Here is a 19,100-nt window from a genome sequence, read left to right as displayed (position 1 = left end):
ACGAATGACACTGCAAACAGAAATGTGTACACACACACACACACACACACACACACACACACACACACACAGCAACACCAAAAATAACAAATACTACTACATTTAAAAATCACAATCCCAAAAGAGGATTTATTTAATGACTACACCCACTCATTAAAATAGAATAACAGGAAAATAAACACCAGTATCCGTATAACATTGAAATATTTTGAGAATTTATTCCCATGGGAAGAGTCCTGGAGGAAAACCAGCCATTTTCTCCTTGTATACTTTATCAAAGGTTTCAGCTTGGGCTACTGTGAAGTGATTCTTCCAGTCCCCAGCTGTGCCTGGAAAATGTGAATCAGACACATAGATGGGTTAATAATGGTCTTAGTACTGTTCTCACTCCTCCCTTCTTATGCTGTTACCATCTGTTTGACAAAGACCACGCAGTTAATAAAGTAGAGCTACCAGTTCCTGTAGAACCCTTCTTCTGCCTTGAAATCATATACATATAGACTTCTACCTCTGTGGAAATTATACACCGACTTTTCCTTTCCCAACCTATCTGCTAGACAATCTAACAGCACCAGCACTGGGTCTATCTTTTTATATGTACAGATTATTCCTGCCAACACATGTTTCCAGCTCACTATCCAACCCAGCAAATTTTATCATCTCAATGACCCAAACTCCAATTGTTCCTTCTACATTTTAGTGTAGAAGTTTTTCACAGCATGCAAGCAACCTTTAAATTGCTTTTGCTTATGTGTGTGTATGTTCACATGAGCGCACAGATACACATAGTTGTGAGCAGCATTTCAGCCAACTTGATTCTTCCAGCAGATACAGGGGACCTCAAAGATACATGGATCTGGCAGGTTCTCACAATGCATGGTCCTTGGTTGGTGCATCAGTCTCTGCAACATCCTCCCCTGCCCCTGAAGCTGCCTGTATTTGTTGGTTCCATTGGTCTCTTTGTGGAGCTCCTGCACCCTTTAGGTCCTTCTATCCCTTAACTATTCCATAAGACTCCTTGCGCTATGCCCTGAAGTTTCCACACCTGCTTTGATCCTCCCTGGGTGGAGTCTTTTAGAGGCTCTGTAAGGTAGGCTCCCATCCTGTTTCTTCTCTTCAACTGCTTCTGGTGTCTATTCTATTTGCCCTTCTGAATGAGAATTAAGTCTGGGGTCTTCTGCCTCTTCCACAGGCCTTGATCCTTAGTATATAAATACCTGTTTTTCTTGTGGTGAGTTATGACATGTCACTGTGTTTAAATCTGAGTCCAAACTTGCAATTGTGAGGACACCCAGAGTGTTTAATTAAATGTGATCTCATAACAACTTTAACTTTATTATCTCTATGTAAACTCCTGATGTCCTTATATTCTTATCTGATTCTCACACTCTGGAGCACAGGATATCTAAAGGGGAAAAGAAAATTAAGCCCATAGCTTTCTACTTCTTTCATCCATATCCATGTTTTTACTCACTGTTAAATATCTGATGACTGATTAACTCCTTCTTCAACTCTGAGTCCCATCTCACCTATTTTTACCTATTTATACCTGGGTGAGGCTCAACATATTATTCTAATAAAGTTATTTTTTCAACTGCATAGCTGTAAAACCACACCCGTAATCTGTTTCCAGGAGAAAGGTGGCACAGATATAGAGAGCATGGAAATTCCCATTCTAGGAGAGAAAATTCAGAAGAAGAGTAGTCATGAGCCCAAAGGAATCCAAACATGGGTTGGCAAATACCAGATTTTAACACTGGAGAATAATTTTCTTAGCTATTATGGGGTCTCCTCTTGGTCTACTTTCTGGGACTGCAATCTTGATCCATTCAACATCTTTTTCTGCTGTTAATGTAATTTTTTTGGTTCTCTGTTTATCATCTCAGGCACATCTTTGGTCTACTGAATTAAACATTTTCTTTTTAGAGTTGAGGTCTACAATGTAGGAATCTTTAAAAATGTGCATAGAAACATGACTACTTTATCATTTTTCATGGAGGTTATTGGATGGGACCATCTGCAATCCGAAGATCACCTCCCAGAACAAATGAGCTTTTCAGAGCCTGAAGCCCACATCACCATCATGGAAAAATTCCCATGTAAGGTCTGTGAGGAACTCTGAGTGATGAACCACAGCTGATGATACATTTTCAACACTTTCTTAGAGGCCCATTGACACAGCCAGCCTTCCACATGTTCTGACATATTCTGAAGCTAGAAGTTTTCTTTACCTTTTCTCTGGAGCTTCAAACCATTAGTAATTACATCTTGGCTGATGGTACTAAAATTGGACATGTTGTTTTCTTTCATGGCTTGGAAGGAGCTGTACTTGAGGACCAGATCCAGCTCCTCTGGCTCTAATTTCTTTCCTAGGAAGTCACAGATCTTTTCTATGGTTCCCCTTGTGTCCTAAAAGAAGAAGGAACAAAAAAGAGAGGGCAATAAACAGAAAGTTCTGGGAAAAAAGATGCATAGATAGGAACTGTGGATGGAAGATAAGAAAAGGAACATCAGTTCAAGAAGAGACTTGATACCCTATGAGCATATACAGGGGGAGGAGGTCCCCCTCAGGAACAGTCATAGGGGAGGGGAGCAAGGGGAAAATGGGAGGGAGGGAAGAATGGGAGGACATAAGGGATGGGATAAACATTGAGATGTAACAAGAATAAATTAATAAAAAAAATTAAAAAAAAAAAAGGAAATGGCACCATAATATGAGAAATCATGATTGGAATTTAGGAAAGAAACTGGCCATGGAGAGAGGCCATGCTCACACACAACATTTGTATACTGAGTGAGCGTTCAACGTGGCTGACCTATGGCTGGGTTTCTTTTAGGGAGGAGGGGATATTATAGACAACGTCTCACATAACCCAGGCTAAACTTAAACCTGTTTTGTAGAGGATGATGACCTTGAATTTCAGATCCTCCTGGGTCAGAGGTGTGGGCCACCACACCTATTAAGTGCACTGGGATTTTTTTTTTAAAGATAGAGCCTCACTATGGAGTTCTGTCTTGTGGGATAGAAATTGGAAGTTGCTATAGAGACCGTCTACATAGATCCAACAGAAATCAGTGATCCATCCTTCTGGCTTTCCCTCCAATGTCCTGGCATTGAAAGTATTTAGAACAATATGCAATCTGCCTTGAGATGTTTAAAGAAATTTATAGAATTATTACTAGACAATGATCAAGATGAATGAAAGAACTTGCATAAAGACCATGACAGAATTTAATATGTATACCAAATATAATAATACTGTTTCCTTAGGCTAACTGAGAATAATACAGCTTTATAACAGTTTCATAAAAATGTTCTCAATATTTATTACTTGGGGGCACACCATTTTATATTGTATTCTACTTTATTTTATCTTCTTGATTTGGAGGGTTTTGTTTTTGTACCATATTTTTGTTTTGAGAAAAAGCTTTAAAGTTCATGGGTAAGGATGTGTAGAGGATCTGAAAGGCCTTGGTAGGGGATGAATATGATCAATTAAATTCAAATTTGAAAGTTGTTTTAATTAAAAAAATGTGATAAAAAGAGAAAGTCAACAAACACAAACAGGAAAAGAAATCACAACTCTCAGTAACCTTCCTCATCACCAGGGCCTACTTCTATAGGTAATCAGTGTCTGAAGGACTGCTTTTTCTAGTCCTTAACTGTGTGGTGCATGTAAGAATGATGCTTACCTTTTTCATGTTTTCATAGTTCAGTAGTAGGAAGTTGTCACATTCTCTCATGGACATCCAACCACGAGTGTGCTCAAACCATGATCCATATAGGACTGTGTATGTGGGGGAGGAAAGTGTCAATTACAAAGTATGAACATGGGGTCTGCTTAACTTTTTTCACTTTTCTGCAAATGACAGATGGCTTTATCAAGAAAAATTAAACTAGTCTGTACTTACAGCATTCAACATAATGTTTGACACACACACACACACACACACACACACACACACACACACACACACACACACGCAAATAGTGAACTGATAAAATAAAATCAAATTTATTAACAAGTTCATCACAGAGTTATCCCTGATGCCATAAGGAGACATTTAACTGGATTGTAACAAGGACAGGAGCTTGTGCTGGGGGAAATCTATTATACCAATATAGGAATCCAGAGGTGCTTGGGCATGGCCATGTGTGGACTTTTTATTACCATTCTGTCTGGAGAACTATCTTAAACCCTTCTGTTGGAGAGCCCATCTGAATGGCATCCATATCTGATGTTCCAATACTTCTCAGTAGTTGCCTCTTTGAGACCCAAGCTTCTAAAACACAGATAATTGGAGACATTCCAAGAACAGCCTTCTATCTGCCTTTATGCCAAATCTTCATGGCCATTCACAGTGCCACTCTAATGTATTCTCCACAACCTCGGTGTCTTCGCTGCTCCTGCTCTGGTTGTGCTCACTTTTTATATCTCATGCTTCATTGCACACTTGCATTGTTCCCAATGGCCCGAAGAACTAACTGAATCAAGTCAGGAGAGAAGGCAAGAGTTCAGCTAGGGTCTGAGCAGTAGGAAACAAGAATTCAAAGGATCTAAGATTGGACGGAAAGCTGAAGGTAATGTCCTACAGAGAATTTGTAAAGGGAAGGTGAGTTATGCAGTACATGACAGAGTTATGTAAATTAAAGAGACTGAAAGGTGGACTTGAGAGATAGAGAGCTCAGTAGACCTATCTGCCCTTCATTTGTAATGGCTTGAGAGATAGAGAACTCAATAGACCCATCTGCCCTTCATTTGTAATGACTTGAGAGATAGAGAGCTCAGTAGACCTATCTGCCCTTCATTTGTAATGACTTGAGAGATAGAGAGCTCAGTAGACCTATCTGCCCTTCATTTGTAATGGCTTGAGAGATAGAGAGCTCAGTAGACCTATCTGCCCTTCATTTGTAATGACTTGAGAGATAGAGAGCTCAGTAGACCTATCTGCCCTTCATTTGTAATGGCTTGAGAGATAGAGAGCTCAGTAGACCTATCTGCCCTTCATTTGTAATGGCTTGAGAGATAGAGAGCTCAGTAGACATATCTGCCCTTCATTTGTAATGGCTTGAGTTTTAATCCTCAGACACCATACAAATCCAGTGATTCAGCCTCTGTTTGTCACCCTAGTGCTGATTCCATGAGATGGGGACGGAGATAGAAGAATTTCCTAAAGCTTAGGACTTCGTAGTTGGGCACACACAGGGACGAAGAGAAGGAAACAACACAGGAAACAAGACTGAACACTCATTGTTGCCTTCTGATTTCTTCACTGAAACGTCGGTGTGAGCACGCCCACTTTCACACATTTGCACTCACACCATCATAAACGCACATGTCTACACACTGCAAAACAAAACTAAATCCAAACCGTATTATGAGGCACACTTCTGTAATGCCAACACTCAGGAGGCAGAGACAAGAGAGCTCCTTGAGTTCAATGTCATTTTCAGGTACTTAGTGAACTTATGCGTAGTCTTGACTTACTCAGACCATGTCTTCAAACAAACGAAAGAGCCAAATTCATGTTAGTGAAGACAGCAATTATAAGCCCATGATATATATCTATATGATAATTACCAGTGGTTATGCCATGGAAATGGTTAAAATATATATTTGTTTTGGGATAAGGATTACAAAGGGCATGTCAACAAGGCTGGCTCAGTCTTGCTACATAGAATGACCTTGGACTACTGACCCACATGTCTCCACTTCATAAATTCTGGAATTAAAAGCTTGAACCTCCTTGCTCAGCCCGGAGAGTTATTAGTGATAAGACCTAATTCATGAATACAACAAGAAACAACCACAAGATCCAATGATTATGAGAAATATATAGGGCACCTTCTAGTGGGGAAGACAAGAGGCAGGAAAATTTGAGCTTCATCTCTCTACTCACACATCTATAGCTGCAAAATTGTATAGGGGCATCCATTTCATTTCTTAATTTTTTTCAATTTTTAGTCTCTGGCTTTTCACATAATGTTCTTATCCTGCATTGTTTCCACGTGGTACAATGCAAATCTTCCAGGGCAGGTGTGCCTAGCAATGCAATAATGACATAGATGTTATGGTGCTTAAATGTCTGATTGGATTTAAGGTTCAATCCCCTGAAAGGAATTCATTCCTGGTACTATAACTATGGTCATGAACCCATGCCTGGAAAGACCATAGTTCGAAAGTGGGGTTTCCTACTGTTCTTTTACTAAATGGCCACACTGTAAAGCTTCTCTCTAAATGTTTTTATTTATACACATGGGTTTGCATTTCTTTACCTTTGTCACAGAAGATTATTTTTGCAGTTGGCAGTAGTTAGTGCAGAGGTTCATAAGGGATCAAAATACGGAGAATAAAAAAAAGAATAAAAAAGAATAAAAAAAGAATAAAAAAGCATATACAGGGGGAGGTAATCCCCCTCAGGAACAGTCATAGGGGAGAGGAATAAGGGGAAAATGGGAGGGAGGGAAGAATGGGAGGATACAAGGGATGGGATAAACATTGAGATGTAACAAGAATAAATTAATAAAAAAAAGAATAAAAAAAAAAAGAATGAAAAAATACGGAGAAAAATCGTGAGTGATCAGTCATTGATGTAATTTCTATACCAACTCCCTACCAAAGGCTCAGAAAGTATCACGGAACAACAAGTAGAAAGAATGTAAAAGCTAGAGTATGGGGAGGAGTGCTTCAAAATTGTCCCCTGTGCCTCTTGCCCTCCGGACATGAGTTGTCTGGTGTGCAAATGAGCTCACATCATCAGTGGTCGCCTATAGAAAACTGCACAAGAGATAAAGTCTGTTAATATTCCATGATGGATGGGGCAGGGTGTCCTGAGAGGATGTCCTTGTTGAAGAGCTATTTGCAATTTGGGCATATTACACTGTCAGGTTTCCCATACCAGTGTGGATGGTTCCAACATCCATGCACATATGAACATCACAAATTAGCCTTAGTTGTAGTTTTTAAAAATACACTTAGAGTTGTGATACAGGCACATTGGGGGATCCTATAGTGTGTCGGGTGGGCATACAGGAAAGACTAGTAGATCAAGATACATTATGTTCACTTTAAATTTTTTCAAAGAATATAAATATTATGTAAAAGAAACAAAAAAATATATGAAAATAAACCCAGAACAGAAAATGACATAGGAAGATTTGATGCTTGTCTAATTGAAACTCTGAAAGCAGGTAATTCAGGAGGAATGAGGCAATATTTGGTGTCATTATATTTGAATAACTCCCAGCTATCCAATCTTAGGTATATACTCAAACTACTTAGGTCTATTTATACTAGTATATACTTAGGCGTATACTACTATATGCTTGCATATATACTAACACACAGGCATTTGAACATCTATGCTCATTTCAGCTCTACTCATAATAGCTAGGAAACAGGCTCAGCCTGGATGCTCATCAACTGGATAATAGATAATGAAGTAGTGATATGCATAATATATAAACTTTATTCAACAATAAAACAGAAATTATGAGCTTCCTAGGAAAGCACATGGAACTGGAAAATATACTTAATGAGGTAACCCATGCACAGAGAGACAAACACTACACGTTCTCTCTCATGCGAGTATTTTAGACATATTCTTAGTATGTTTAATCTGAAGTGTGTAAAAAGGACAGAAAGCAAATGAAAATGAGGGGGGGGGTGCAGAAGAGGAGGCAAAGACTGCTGGGTAGGGCGAAGAGGGCGAGAGGGAGTGGCGAGGAGGGCGAGGCGGGGTGGTGAGAGGGCGGCAGAGGAGGGGGAAACAAAGAGAGGTGGCAGCTGGAGGGCTGGTATGGTGGTTCCACAGGGCAGACACCGCTGCACTCACTGGGAGGAGGCAGAGGCAGCAGTGGAGGAAGGCGGCGCAGCACCAGAGGCATGCCCAAAGAAAAATACGAACCCCCTGACCCTCAGAGGATGTACACAATTATGTCCTCCTTGGAAGCAGCAAATGGAAAGAAATCACCTTGGGCACAGCTTGAAATAAGTGGAAAAGTAAGAGTTTAAACTCATCTTTGTGGTCACTAACTCACTTGGCAGCTTTGCATCTGAGTGACAATTCCCTGTCCTGTGTTTTCCTTCAGACACTGCCAAGCTTCACTATCTGGCATGTCTCGGACCTGTCCTATAATCAAATCCAGAGCTTGGAAACATGGTTTCACTCAGGGAGCTCCATTTAAATTACAACCAGTTACAAGCTCTACCCTCTGAGCTGGGAAAACTGTTCCAGTTGCAGACTTTAAGCCTGAAGGGAAACCCACTTACCCGGGATATATTGAACCTCTGTCTGGAGCCAGATGGAACAAGAACGCTACTGAACTACTTGCTCGATAATTTGTCAGTCACTGCAAAAAGATCTTTGTTTTTTGTGCTATAATGTTCTTTGTGATAAATATGCCGCCCGGCAGTTATACGGCTATTGTCCATCATGTCCATAAATTGAGACTACAGGAAAAAGGCCATTATTCAAGAAATCTTGAGCTGCAATGCTGAAATTAGTCTGCAGGAGGTTGAAACAGAGCAATGCTATGTTTTTTTTCCTGGCAGAACTGAAAGAACACAGCTATAATAAGTTCTTTAGCCCCAAGTCTCGAGCTGGGACAATGTCTGAACAGGAAAGGAAGCATGTGGACAGCTGTGCAGTGTTCCTCAAGACAGAAAAATTTTACTTTGGTTCAGAAACACACTGTTGAATTTAATCAGCTAGCAATGGCTAATTCAGAAGGGTCTGAAGCTATGTTGAATAGAGTCATGACGAAAGATAAGACTGGAGTTGTAGTACTGCTAGAACTTCAAAAGGAATTGATTGAAATGCCATCTGGGAAAAAACCACATCTGGGGACAGAAAGGCAGCTTATTCTGGTGGCTAATGCTCATATGCATTGGGACCCTGAATACTCAGATGTGAAGTTGGTACAAACTGTGATGGTCCTCTCAGAAGTGAAGAGTATTATTGACAAAGCCTCTCGGAGCCTCAAATTCCGTGTCTTGGGATAATGTGGAACTATGCCACTTGTGTTATGTGCAGATCTGAATTCTTTGCCAGATTCTGGTGTTGGACGGTACTTGAGCACCGGTGGAGTAGGAAAAAAAAAATCGTAAAGACTTTAAGGAATTAAGGTACAATGAAAGTCTTACAAACTTCAGCTGTGATGGGAAGAATGGGATGACCAATGGAAGGATCACTCATGGTTTCAAGTTAAAGAGTGCCCATGAAGATGGCCTGATGCCTTACATGAATTATACACTTGACTTCAAGGGTATAATTGACTACATCTTCTATTCTAAACCTCAGCTGAACACTTTAGCCATCCTGGGACCTCTGGACCACCATCGGCTAGTTGAGAGTAATGTCAGCGGCTGCCCACAACACTTATTCTCTCCGACCACGTCTCACTTTTTGCACAATTGGAGCTCTTACTGCCTTTCCTGCCCCAAGTTAATGGCATTCACCTTCCTGGCAGGAGGTAGTCAGGTACTTTCAGAGGACTTATGATTTACTTGTAAATTCGTAAAAATCTGAATATAGAGGAGTGAGGTATGGCCACTATGGACTTTTCTCAATGGTCATTTGAATTTTCAGTCTGATTATTTGATAAAGGTTATAGTATGAAAGCCAGGTGCTAGCAACAGACAAATTCTGACCCCAGTATGCTTTATATGTACTGCTAGACCGGAACTGGTGTGTTTACACCCATCTTTTAATTTGTTACAAGTAATTTTCTTGTTTTTTTTCTCTCCAATATGTGTTTTCATGCCTTGAATAGGAGGACGTGTGAGGAGTGTGCTGTTCGCACAGAGTCCACGGCACTGTTTTCTGAGGCCGATAGTAACACCAGAGACCATTCTTCCGGGCTTTACTCCATCTTTTTCCAGACTTGTTTGTAAAATGTAGAATTTGAACTTAGCCTTTATGATTGTTTATGGCCAACAGAAGACCTGATTTATGAAATTTTGTACTAAATTTTTGAAAACAATTGTATTGTAAACTAAGGCAAATTTTTTTTTTTTTTTTAACCTGTGTCCTATGTTCTGAAGGCTAGCTGGTAACAAAGCTGCAACAGACTCTCTCTGCAGTGATTTGCACTGTTAGGGTTCTATTAGCCCTTTTGTACTACTTTATTTTTAAATTGAGACCATTACTCTTTAAATGTAAGTTTGCTTAGACCTTGGGATATTTTCTTGGACCAGAGGCAACTTATGTATAAATTCCTGAATTTCTTTTTTAAAAAATATTATTAAATTTTTATTTATTTATATGAAGTTCTATTTCCATGTACACTTGCATGCCAGAGGAGGTTATAGATGGCTGTTGAGCCATCCTGTGGTTGCTGGGAATTGAACTCAGGACCTCTGGAAGAGCAGACAGTGCTCTTAACCTCTGAGCCACCTCTCCAGTCCTGAATTCCTAAATTTCTATGGAAATTTTCTACCAGGACCGACAAGCTGATCTGTAGGCATTTATGGACTGAATATGATAATTGACATATGTACATTCTGGTATTTTAAAATATTTTACTTACAGCTGCTTAGGTACAGCTTCTCCGTCCTTGCTGAGACCTCTCCTGCTCTGTCTCTGCCATGCCTGCCTAAATTGTTCTCACTGAGCACTACCTGTGCATGCAGAGAAAACCTGTGCATCTTTTATATATATATTTTTAAAAAATAGCATTTATGAGATTTTTATGGCAATGCTTTTGTATGAGCTGTGGCTTTTCCTCATTGTGAAGTGTTGGATGGCACATTCTGGAACATGTTCATGGGTCCTGGGTCTCTGTCACCACACCCAAGCACTGCTTGTTGGTGTCCGTGCACCCAGAGCGCCACGATCACGTGTACCCTTATTTTCGTGTGTTTTTTTAAAATTATTCCTTTTTTTGAAGAAGAAGAAAAATTTTCTGTTCTAAACAGGTTCCCTACAGCAATTGTTCCCATTATTTTTTAAAGTGACTAAGAAATTTTAATGTCAACCAAGATAAAAGTTATAATGTATCCTATATTTTGCCCATAGGGCCGTTAGTAGGTAAGAGATTAAAGTCACCTTTAACTTTACAAAGTTAACGTGCATATGTTCTGTTCTCCGTCGTTGGTTCTCTCAAAATCAAATGAATTCAGAGGGAACTTGTCTGGCTGCTTCTGTTTCAACTGCAGGCAGTGGAGCAGAAGGACGCCGTGTGGCACTAAGATGAACTGTTGAGTGTTAACTGTTTTGTACAGAGACTGAGCCATTTTGGGTGACTCAAAATTTCATGAGAAAACATTTAGTTGCTTATGGTGTTTTTAAGAGGAAATAAAATTACATACTGTTTAAAAAATAAATTAAAAGGACAGAAAGCTGGAAAGGGACCAGTAGAAGGGGAACAAGAAAAAGACACTTTAAAGAAACAGAAGTTCCAGAACACCTATAGCACAAAGGTGAAAAGAATGAATATGAGAGGATGTTTATGCAAAGATGGGGTGGAAAGACTAGATGTAATTAATGAAAACAAAGAATATATGAAAATACCTTATGGAAACTCATTAGTTTGTAAGCTCATTAAAAAACAAAAATAAAGGACTCCACGATGGCAGCACCAAGTGTGTCTGGTATATGAGTCTCAGAGGATCAGAGACTGCAGACCAAGCAAATGACCTGGCTGTTTTTCCTGGCAAAGAAGAAGCATCCCTTGAGCTAGGGACACATACTTCCAGGTCCCTGTGAATGGTTCCTGGGTCCAAGAGACACACATGGTTCTAATCTCCTGGTGCCTAGCACCTTCTGCCTACCTAAACAGGACTCATGCATTCCATAATCACAGGGATCCAGCATGGCTCCAGCATCTCTACACCACACTCCTCATGACTTACAGAAGACAACTCCTGGATACCAGGGACAGATTCTCAGCCTCCCATCCATGGTCCCACAATGTCATGACGTTATCAGGCAAATGGATGGAGCTAGAAAACATCATCCTGAGTGGGGTAACCCAGACCCAGAAAGTCACATATGGCATTTACTCATTTACAGGTGGATTTTAGCCACATAGAACAGAATACACATACTGCAACGCACAGATCAGAAGAAGATAAGTAATATGGAGGACCCAAGGAAGGATGCTTAAATCTCATTCATAAGGAGAAATAGAGTAGACACCAGAAGCTCTTGAATAGAGGGAGGGGACAAGGTCGGAGAAGGAATGCAAAGAGAAATGAGGGTGGAGATCATACCTAAGGAGAGTGGGCAGGGGTGGTGGTGGGGTAGGGAGCAGGACAAAGGGCCATTAGAGGGACGAGAAACCCTGTTTTTGTATGTCTCTGTGACAACGTGGAGACAGGGTAGGCTTCTGGGAGGGTATGCAGGTGATTGCAGATGATACTTCTAGTAGCAGGGGTCATGGGAATTGAATAGGACACCCTCTGACTAGACAGTACCTTCTATCGGAGGGAGGGGGAACACCAATCCACCCATGAAAACTTGGATCCTAAATTTACCCTGTGTACAAGATATGCAGGGATAATGGCAGAGCAGAGACTGAGGGAATGTCAAACCCATGCCTAGCCCAACCTGAGACCCACCCCATGGGAGAAAGCCAACCCCTGACACTACTAACAATACTCTGCTGTGCTTGCAGGCTGGAGCCTAGCAAAGCTGTCCTCTGAAAGGCCCCACCCAGCACTGAATTAAAGAATCAAAGTATATGGTGAGACTCATAGCCAAACTTTGGGCGAAGTATATAAAGTCTTATAGAAAAGAGGAGGGGGAAGATAGAACGACTTGGAGAACACAAGAGCTCTATAAGAAGACCAACAAAGCCAACTCATCAGGCCCCAGAGGGGCTTGTGGAGACTGATGCACCAACCAAGCACCATGCATGGACAGGACCTAGGTCTCCTACACATATATAGCTCACTGGTAGCTTGAAGTTCATGTGTGTCTCCTAGTAATGGAAGCCAGACATCTCTGACGTGGACTCCATTGCCTAATTTTGATTACCTTCCCCTGGCTGGGCAGCCTCACCAGGACACAGGGGAAGAGAATTGGCTCAGTCTTAATGCAACCTGATGTGCTGGAGTGGTTTGGTCGGTAGGGTCTCCCCTTTTCTGAGGAGTTAGTGAGGCAGGAAAGGGGGAAGAAAGGGGGGGTGGAGTAAGACCAGGAAGATCTATAATCAGGATATGAAGTGAATAAATAAATAAATAAACAAATAAATAAATAAATAAAATTGACACGATATGGCCACAGCGCTCTTGAACTCACAGTAGCTGTGATTACTGCTCCAGACCTACAAAAACTGGGCCCTTCAATATTCTGCCAACGAGAGAGGAGGTTCTCCCAAACCCATACCTTTTTTCTGAGAATTTATAGGCAGTCAGAAGTAGTTAAGGGTCAGGGTTTAGGAGATATCCTCCTTCTAGGATCTAGGATCCATAGTATGCTAGTGGTTGCTGGTGGAAGGAGATGTTTTTATTTCCAGGAGTATAGCTACCAGTAAAGTACCCATGCTTCTGAAAAGGATTCCTCTGTCCTCTGGGAAACCACACCAGTGGAACTCACGGGGTCACAAACATACACATCAAGAAAAGGGACATGAACATAGAAAAGAGCCAGTTGGTAAGAAGGAAAGGATCAGCAAGAGTGTGGGAGGAGGACAACAGAGATTAGTGGACTGTTATTGTGATCAAAATACCAGCACATATGTACGGAAATATCATAATGAAACTCTTTATTATATATAATTAGTATATTTCGATAAAAGTTAAATAAATACAAGGCATAAAGAATCCCCTCCTCCTGACTATGAAAATATTTTCATATAAATAGTAAGTTATGATTTACAGTATTTGGAATGATGCTTTTTAACATAATGGTGGATGATCAGGTGGATGGTCTTCATTGGAAGCCAATGAAGAAAAGACTAAGAAAATCCACAAATGAGAAGCGTGGCAGGAAGAAAACAGCAGGTGTTATTTTTCTCTTGCTGTGACAAAACACCCTGAGTAAAGGCAACTTGAGGAAGAGAGAGCTTATTATTAGCTTAGGGTTCTAGAGCAAAAAGAATCAAATGGGGGGAAGGAGGTGATGGCAACAAGTGGCAGGCAAGTCTACAGGAACAGGAAGATGAGATTTCATCTCCTCTACTACAAGCAGGAAACAGAGGGAGTAAACTGGAAGTGTCTTAATGGTTTATCCTCTCATAGTCCATCTAAATGGAATACTTCACCCAGCAAGGCCTTGCCTCCTAAACCTTCTGAAAAAGCATGAGTAACCGGGAACCAACTGTTCAAACGTGGGGCATTTCTTGTTCAAACCACCGCAAATGTCAATGACCTACATTAGTAGTATTACAACTAGATAGTCCAAGGTAGTGTGTCATGGGACAAGCTGTGGCTGTGCCCTGTACTGTGGTGGTATGTGAGAGCAGGTAGACTTCACAATCATGTTCAAAATGGTAATAAACCTTGGGACCAAAGATTGGTTGAATGTAGAGGGATAAAATGGAGCCAGGTGAAAACTACAGAAAGTACTAAAAGGCTAGGCACATAGCAAAGTTAGACAACACACATGGGATTGTGGTTTTGAGGCCCAGCATCAAATGAATACAGCATAGCAGCAGGGTCTTGTAGTCCTAGACCTCAGGAGGGAGCTGAAGGGGGAACCAAGCTTCAAGGTTATCCCTGGCTATTTACAGAGCTCAAGGCCAGCCTAACCTATATCTAGCTTTGTATTTACAAATGAGTTTCCCTCAACTCCTATATTTCACAGGATACTCACCATTTCCTTTGAGGAACCATTCAAAATAAGTTTCCAGTGAGTCTGGATTCTTAACAAGGTTTGTCTTACTCCAGAAAAAATAACCAGACACAAGAATATCTCTGGGATTTCTGATGAGATAGATCACCTTAAATGAAAAAACACGTACATGAAAGTTAATGCATTCATTCATTGCCTTTTAACTGGCACAATTTACATGAAATGTAAATTAAATATCTATGGGCTTTCTAAAAACTTTATTATTTTTATTTGGACAAAATATATGCATAAGTGCAAAACTATAGTCATTATCCTCTTTTATTATTTTATTTGATTTACAAAAATGGAACAGCAAAACAACTAAGGTTATTATTAATAATGTAAAAACAAACCCCAAAACAAAAAAAACTAGACTGATTCAACAGTTGTAAAGACTACAGTAGTAATTGGTTGTGCAACGCAAAGTGCCAACTCTTAAATGATACATAAAAGTAACACTGTACTGACTGATTGTCTGAAATAGTTACAAACATGTAAGTACATATATGTGTATGGATACAACATGAGTTAATGAAAAAAGAAACCATAAATTTAACCGACATAAAAGTAACACTGTACTGACTGAGAAGGTTGTCTGAAATAGTTACAAATATGTAAGTACATATATGTGTATGGATATAACATGAATTAATGAAAAAAGAAACCATAAATTTAACCGAGATAAGGGGTATATGGGTGGGCTTGGAAGGAAAACCGGAAGGCAAAATGACATATGTGACTGTATTTTTTATTATAATCTCAAACATAAAAGAAATAAATTAAAATGTAATCATTTTTAATAAAAGGCACATTATGTTTTGTACCAACTATTCTAGAACTCATATCTTTAGGCTTCCATTTCCTCAGTCAAAAGTTTACCAAATCTGTGCATAAAGGTGAATGGTTATAACTTCCTTGTAACATTTTCAAGAGTGATTAATTTTCTAAAATTTGATAGGTTAGAATCTGGATGTCTCTGATCCCCTCTGGTGATCCTCGATCAGAGGAGATTCCTGTGGCTACTTTACCTCTATACACATCTAAACCCAGAAAGACACTGTGGGTACAGATGACTTTTGAATAATCTTTACGATTAGAGTCTTGATGCCTGGTCAGGCTGCTTCCCCTACAAGCAACATTGCCTTGGGTGATTCACCCAGAGGGCAGAGTTATTTGTAGAATAAGATTGGCTAATTGGCTTTGGCAACAGTAACACAGTAATATCCACGGTATACTAGGGTTTGGCTTTGGCAACAGTAACACAGTAATATCCACGGTATACTAGGGTTTGAACTTTGCTCGATCTCTGAATGCTACAGTATGATAATTCACTTTCTCCAACACATCTGTCCAGGGTCTCTGTGTGGTGGTCTGCATGCTGGCATTCTAATACAGTCTGAGAAGGAGCCACATCAGCATAACCTAGAGCATAGGAGTCCCACCTTCACATCCTCTAGCCTAGGCAATCAGAGTGCACTTCAACAAGAGCTCCAGGGCTTGTCAGGGTAGAAAAGTCCAAAGAGCATTTAGTCACATGACAAAACAAAACGAAAAACAAAAACGTCGAACACTGGACACCGACCTTGGCCTTGGAACTGAAGAGAGACTTGGGGAAAAGGTGCATGGGAAGGTGGGAGCTGATGAGTCGTGGCCCTTCTTTATTGAGTAACTCGTGATATCCTATTTCAGTCTCTACCCAGGGTGAGCGATTCCAGGAGGGCTCAGACTGGATCCACTTGTTATCCCCCTTGGTCTGAATCAAGCAGACCATCTCAATCAGCCAGTTTGTTCCTGAACAGGAAGGAAAAGTAATCATCACTCATTTCAACTGTACTTGTGAAAAAGCCTCAACTAGAATACAACCATACAATCTACAGGGCAGCTGTTTTGGAGGACAAAGACCTGTACTGTTCCCTATGTCTACCTGGTGTAAGTGCAAAGTATATTCATCCGGAACATTCGCGAGTCTTCGTCTTGCAAAACTGAAATTCTGTAACTCAATAAACACCAAATCGCCTACTGAATATCCCCTTCAGCTCTGGGCCACCATCATTCTACATTTAGGTGCGATGTATTTGACTATCCCAGACATTTCATGCCGGGGTCCATCCCCGGATGAGGGCAGAGCTTGAAGCATGTGGATGCAAGAGCACAGAGGAAAGAATCAGAGCGGGGACATCATTTAGTTCTGTTTCATTAGAGATGGGACAGAGAGGAAGCACATCTCTGTATGGCTTGACCTACTCTGACAACCTGTGTCTCTTACAGGCTTTATTTATATGTAAAATCATTTCCTCATTGATTATATAAGCTTTCGGAGTACATTAAAAAATCTTCCTTGATTACCTAAATATATTGAAATAAAAGAAAAAAGGTGAGCAAACTGCAAATTTTAGGAGAACTAAAAACGAACATAATAAAATGTGTTCTAACTCAATACTCTTTTCCTTAAAATTTGTGTTGTAAAGTCTTGCAGTTACACAGCAATACTAGACAGGATGGCTCTATAGAGTTTGATTCTGCTTCAGCTTGGCACAGAATTAATAGATCAGAAGTTATTTCCTATTTCCCATAACATTCAACTTATCTTTCTACAGAAGTCCAATCTCTCTGACCCTTGTTTAATTCTCCCTTTCCTTCCTGTTTTTCTTTCATAATTGATGTAAGACCTCTATTATTTCCTTTGGTTTTTAAAATACTGTATAGCAGTTTGCTTAAGCAAAGGCAGTCTTTCCTTTCCACCTCCCCACCCCCCACAATATCAGAAAAATTCTGATCTGACAAGTCTGATCAGGAAGGCAGGTAGTTCAGTGAGACAAAATGTTTTCCTCTGTGTCTTTGTTGTGAACTCTTGTTTCAATACAATTCCTATATTCATTCGTTAGTGGATGTTTCTCTAGTTTACTCCTCTGGGCTATTGCCTGAATTGTTTTCCTGCATTCCCACTGCCCTTGGCTTTTCCATGTCATTGCACTTTCAATGTCAACAAACACAACCATAGCCTCCAAACCACCATGATGCCCATTGTTTTTGTTTCTTGAGTTTCTGTTCTCTTTCCACTATCTGGACAAGGCCCACGGTAATTCTATCAGACACCGTATTCTCCTCCACATGGTCTCACAACCATGCTTCTATGTCTTGATGCTATTTACTCTGTTTATTTGCCTCTCTCTCTCTCTCTCTCTCTCTCTCTCTCTCTCTCTCTCTCTCTCTCTCTCTCTCTCTCTCTCTCTCTCCCCTCAGAGGAATACCAATGTCAGATTCTGTCTCAGGATGCACTGTCATTGCTCTGCTGATCACCTCTGCCCATGTAGGACAGACTAGAGGTCTTTTTCCTAGTGGAAATGCTCTCACACTCAGCTCTCCATGCCCACAAAGAATTATACACATCAGTCGCATAGAGCACTCTGTTCATCATCCAAATTAATGGGGATCAAATCCTTAACATTTTCATATAATTCAGAATCGTTCTTAGTAATGGTCCTTACCTGACTTGGGGTAAGTCAGTATGACCGTGTCTTCATCTGTTATCGCAAACTTATTGCGAGCATCCGCTATGATTTCTGTTTTATACCCTATGGCAGGTAAAGGCATCCCTTCAAACCAAAGGTAGTCTGACATGGTCTGACAAGGTCTTTGACGGTGCTGTTAGTATTACAACCTTGGCCACCTGTGCTCCTTATAGCAAACACTGATGGGTGAAATTTATAATGCAGGCCAAAAATCATTAACATCCCTTAGTTGCTTATGAAACTAGCTACTGATAGGAAGAAATCGATGTTGTTATCTATTGTCAAAGGTCAGTGCGTTTAGCAATTTTGAACTCATACAGAGATAATTTTTTGCAGCATTTGTGAGCCTGAGTTCATGACTCCAAACTAGAGACTCAATAACAAGTAATAGGGTCCCAATAGGATATCCTCCCCTCTGTCCCAGTTTCCTGGTAAGTGAAGGCTTTCGTGGGACATGCCCCTTGGGCTAGTATGCAGATATAAGTGAGTATATACCATTTGAGTCTTTCTGCTTCTGGGTTAACTCACTCATTATGATTATTTCTAGCTCACCCAGATCTAGCCAATGGACAGGACATTCTCCACAGTTGAGTGGAGAGTGTGATATGACTTTCTCACATACTCTAGTGCCTCATATTTGACCACGTCCCCTGGATGGGGAGACCTGGTGGCACTCAGAGGAAGGATAGCAGGTTACCAAGAAGAGACTTGATACCCTATGAGCATATAAAGGGGGAGGAGGTCCCCCTCAGTCACAGTCATAGGGGAGGGGAGTAAGGGGAAAAAGGGAGGGAGGGAGGAATAGGAGGA

At 40.5% G+C, this 19,100-nt stretch overlaps 2 protein-coding genes and 1 pseudogene across 2 annotated transcripts in view; 1 reads left to right on the top strand and 2 right to left on the bottom strand.

Moving 5' to 3' along the window:
• The window catches only part of LOC127203582 (40S ribosomal protein S19-like), a 223,000-nt gene that overhangs the window by 200,173 nt on the left and 3,727 nt on the right, over positions 1–19,100 (bottom strand). The gene's annotated exons all lie outside the window — the stretch shown is intronic.
• On the bottom strand, positions 102–18,401 carry LOC127203578 (sulfotransferase 2A1-like). Its single transcript, XM_051162402.1, has 6 exons — positions 18,267–18,401; positions 16,361–16,569; positions 14,761–14,887; positions 3,694–3,788; positions 2,232–2,409; positions 102–329 (listed from the first exon to the last, which is right to left on the bottom strand). Exons 1-6 carry the CDS (start codon positions 18,397–18,399, stop codon positions 217–219), a joined length of 855 nt encoding a protein of 284 aa, XP_051018359.1. The 5' UTR covers positions 18,400–18,401; the 3' UTR covers positions 102–216.
• On the top strand, positions 7,887–9,735 carry LOC127203551 (CCR4-NOT transcription complex subunit 6-like; annotated as a pseudogene).

Source organism: Acomys russatus, chromosome 19 (assembly GCF_903995435.1).
Source record: "Acomys russatus chromosome 19, mAcoRus1.1, whole genome shotgun sequence".
Taxonomy (NCBI): Eukaryota; Metazoa; Chordata; class Mammalia; order Rodentia; family Muridae; genus Acomys; species Acomys russatus.
The sequence above is the reverse complement of the archived record's forward strand: the minus strand, read 5'-3'. Positions and strand labels throughout refer to the sequence as shown.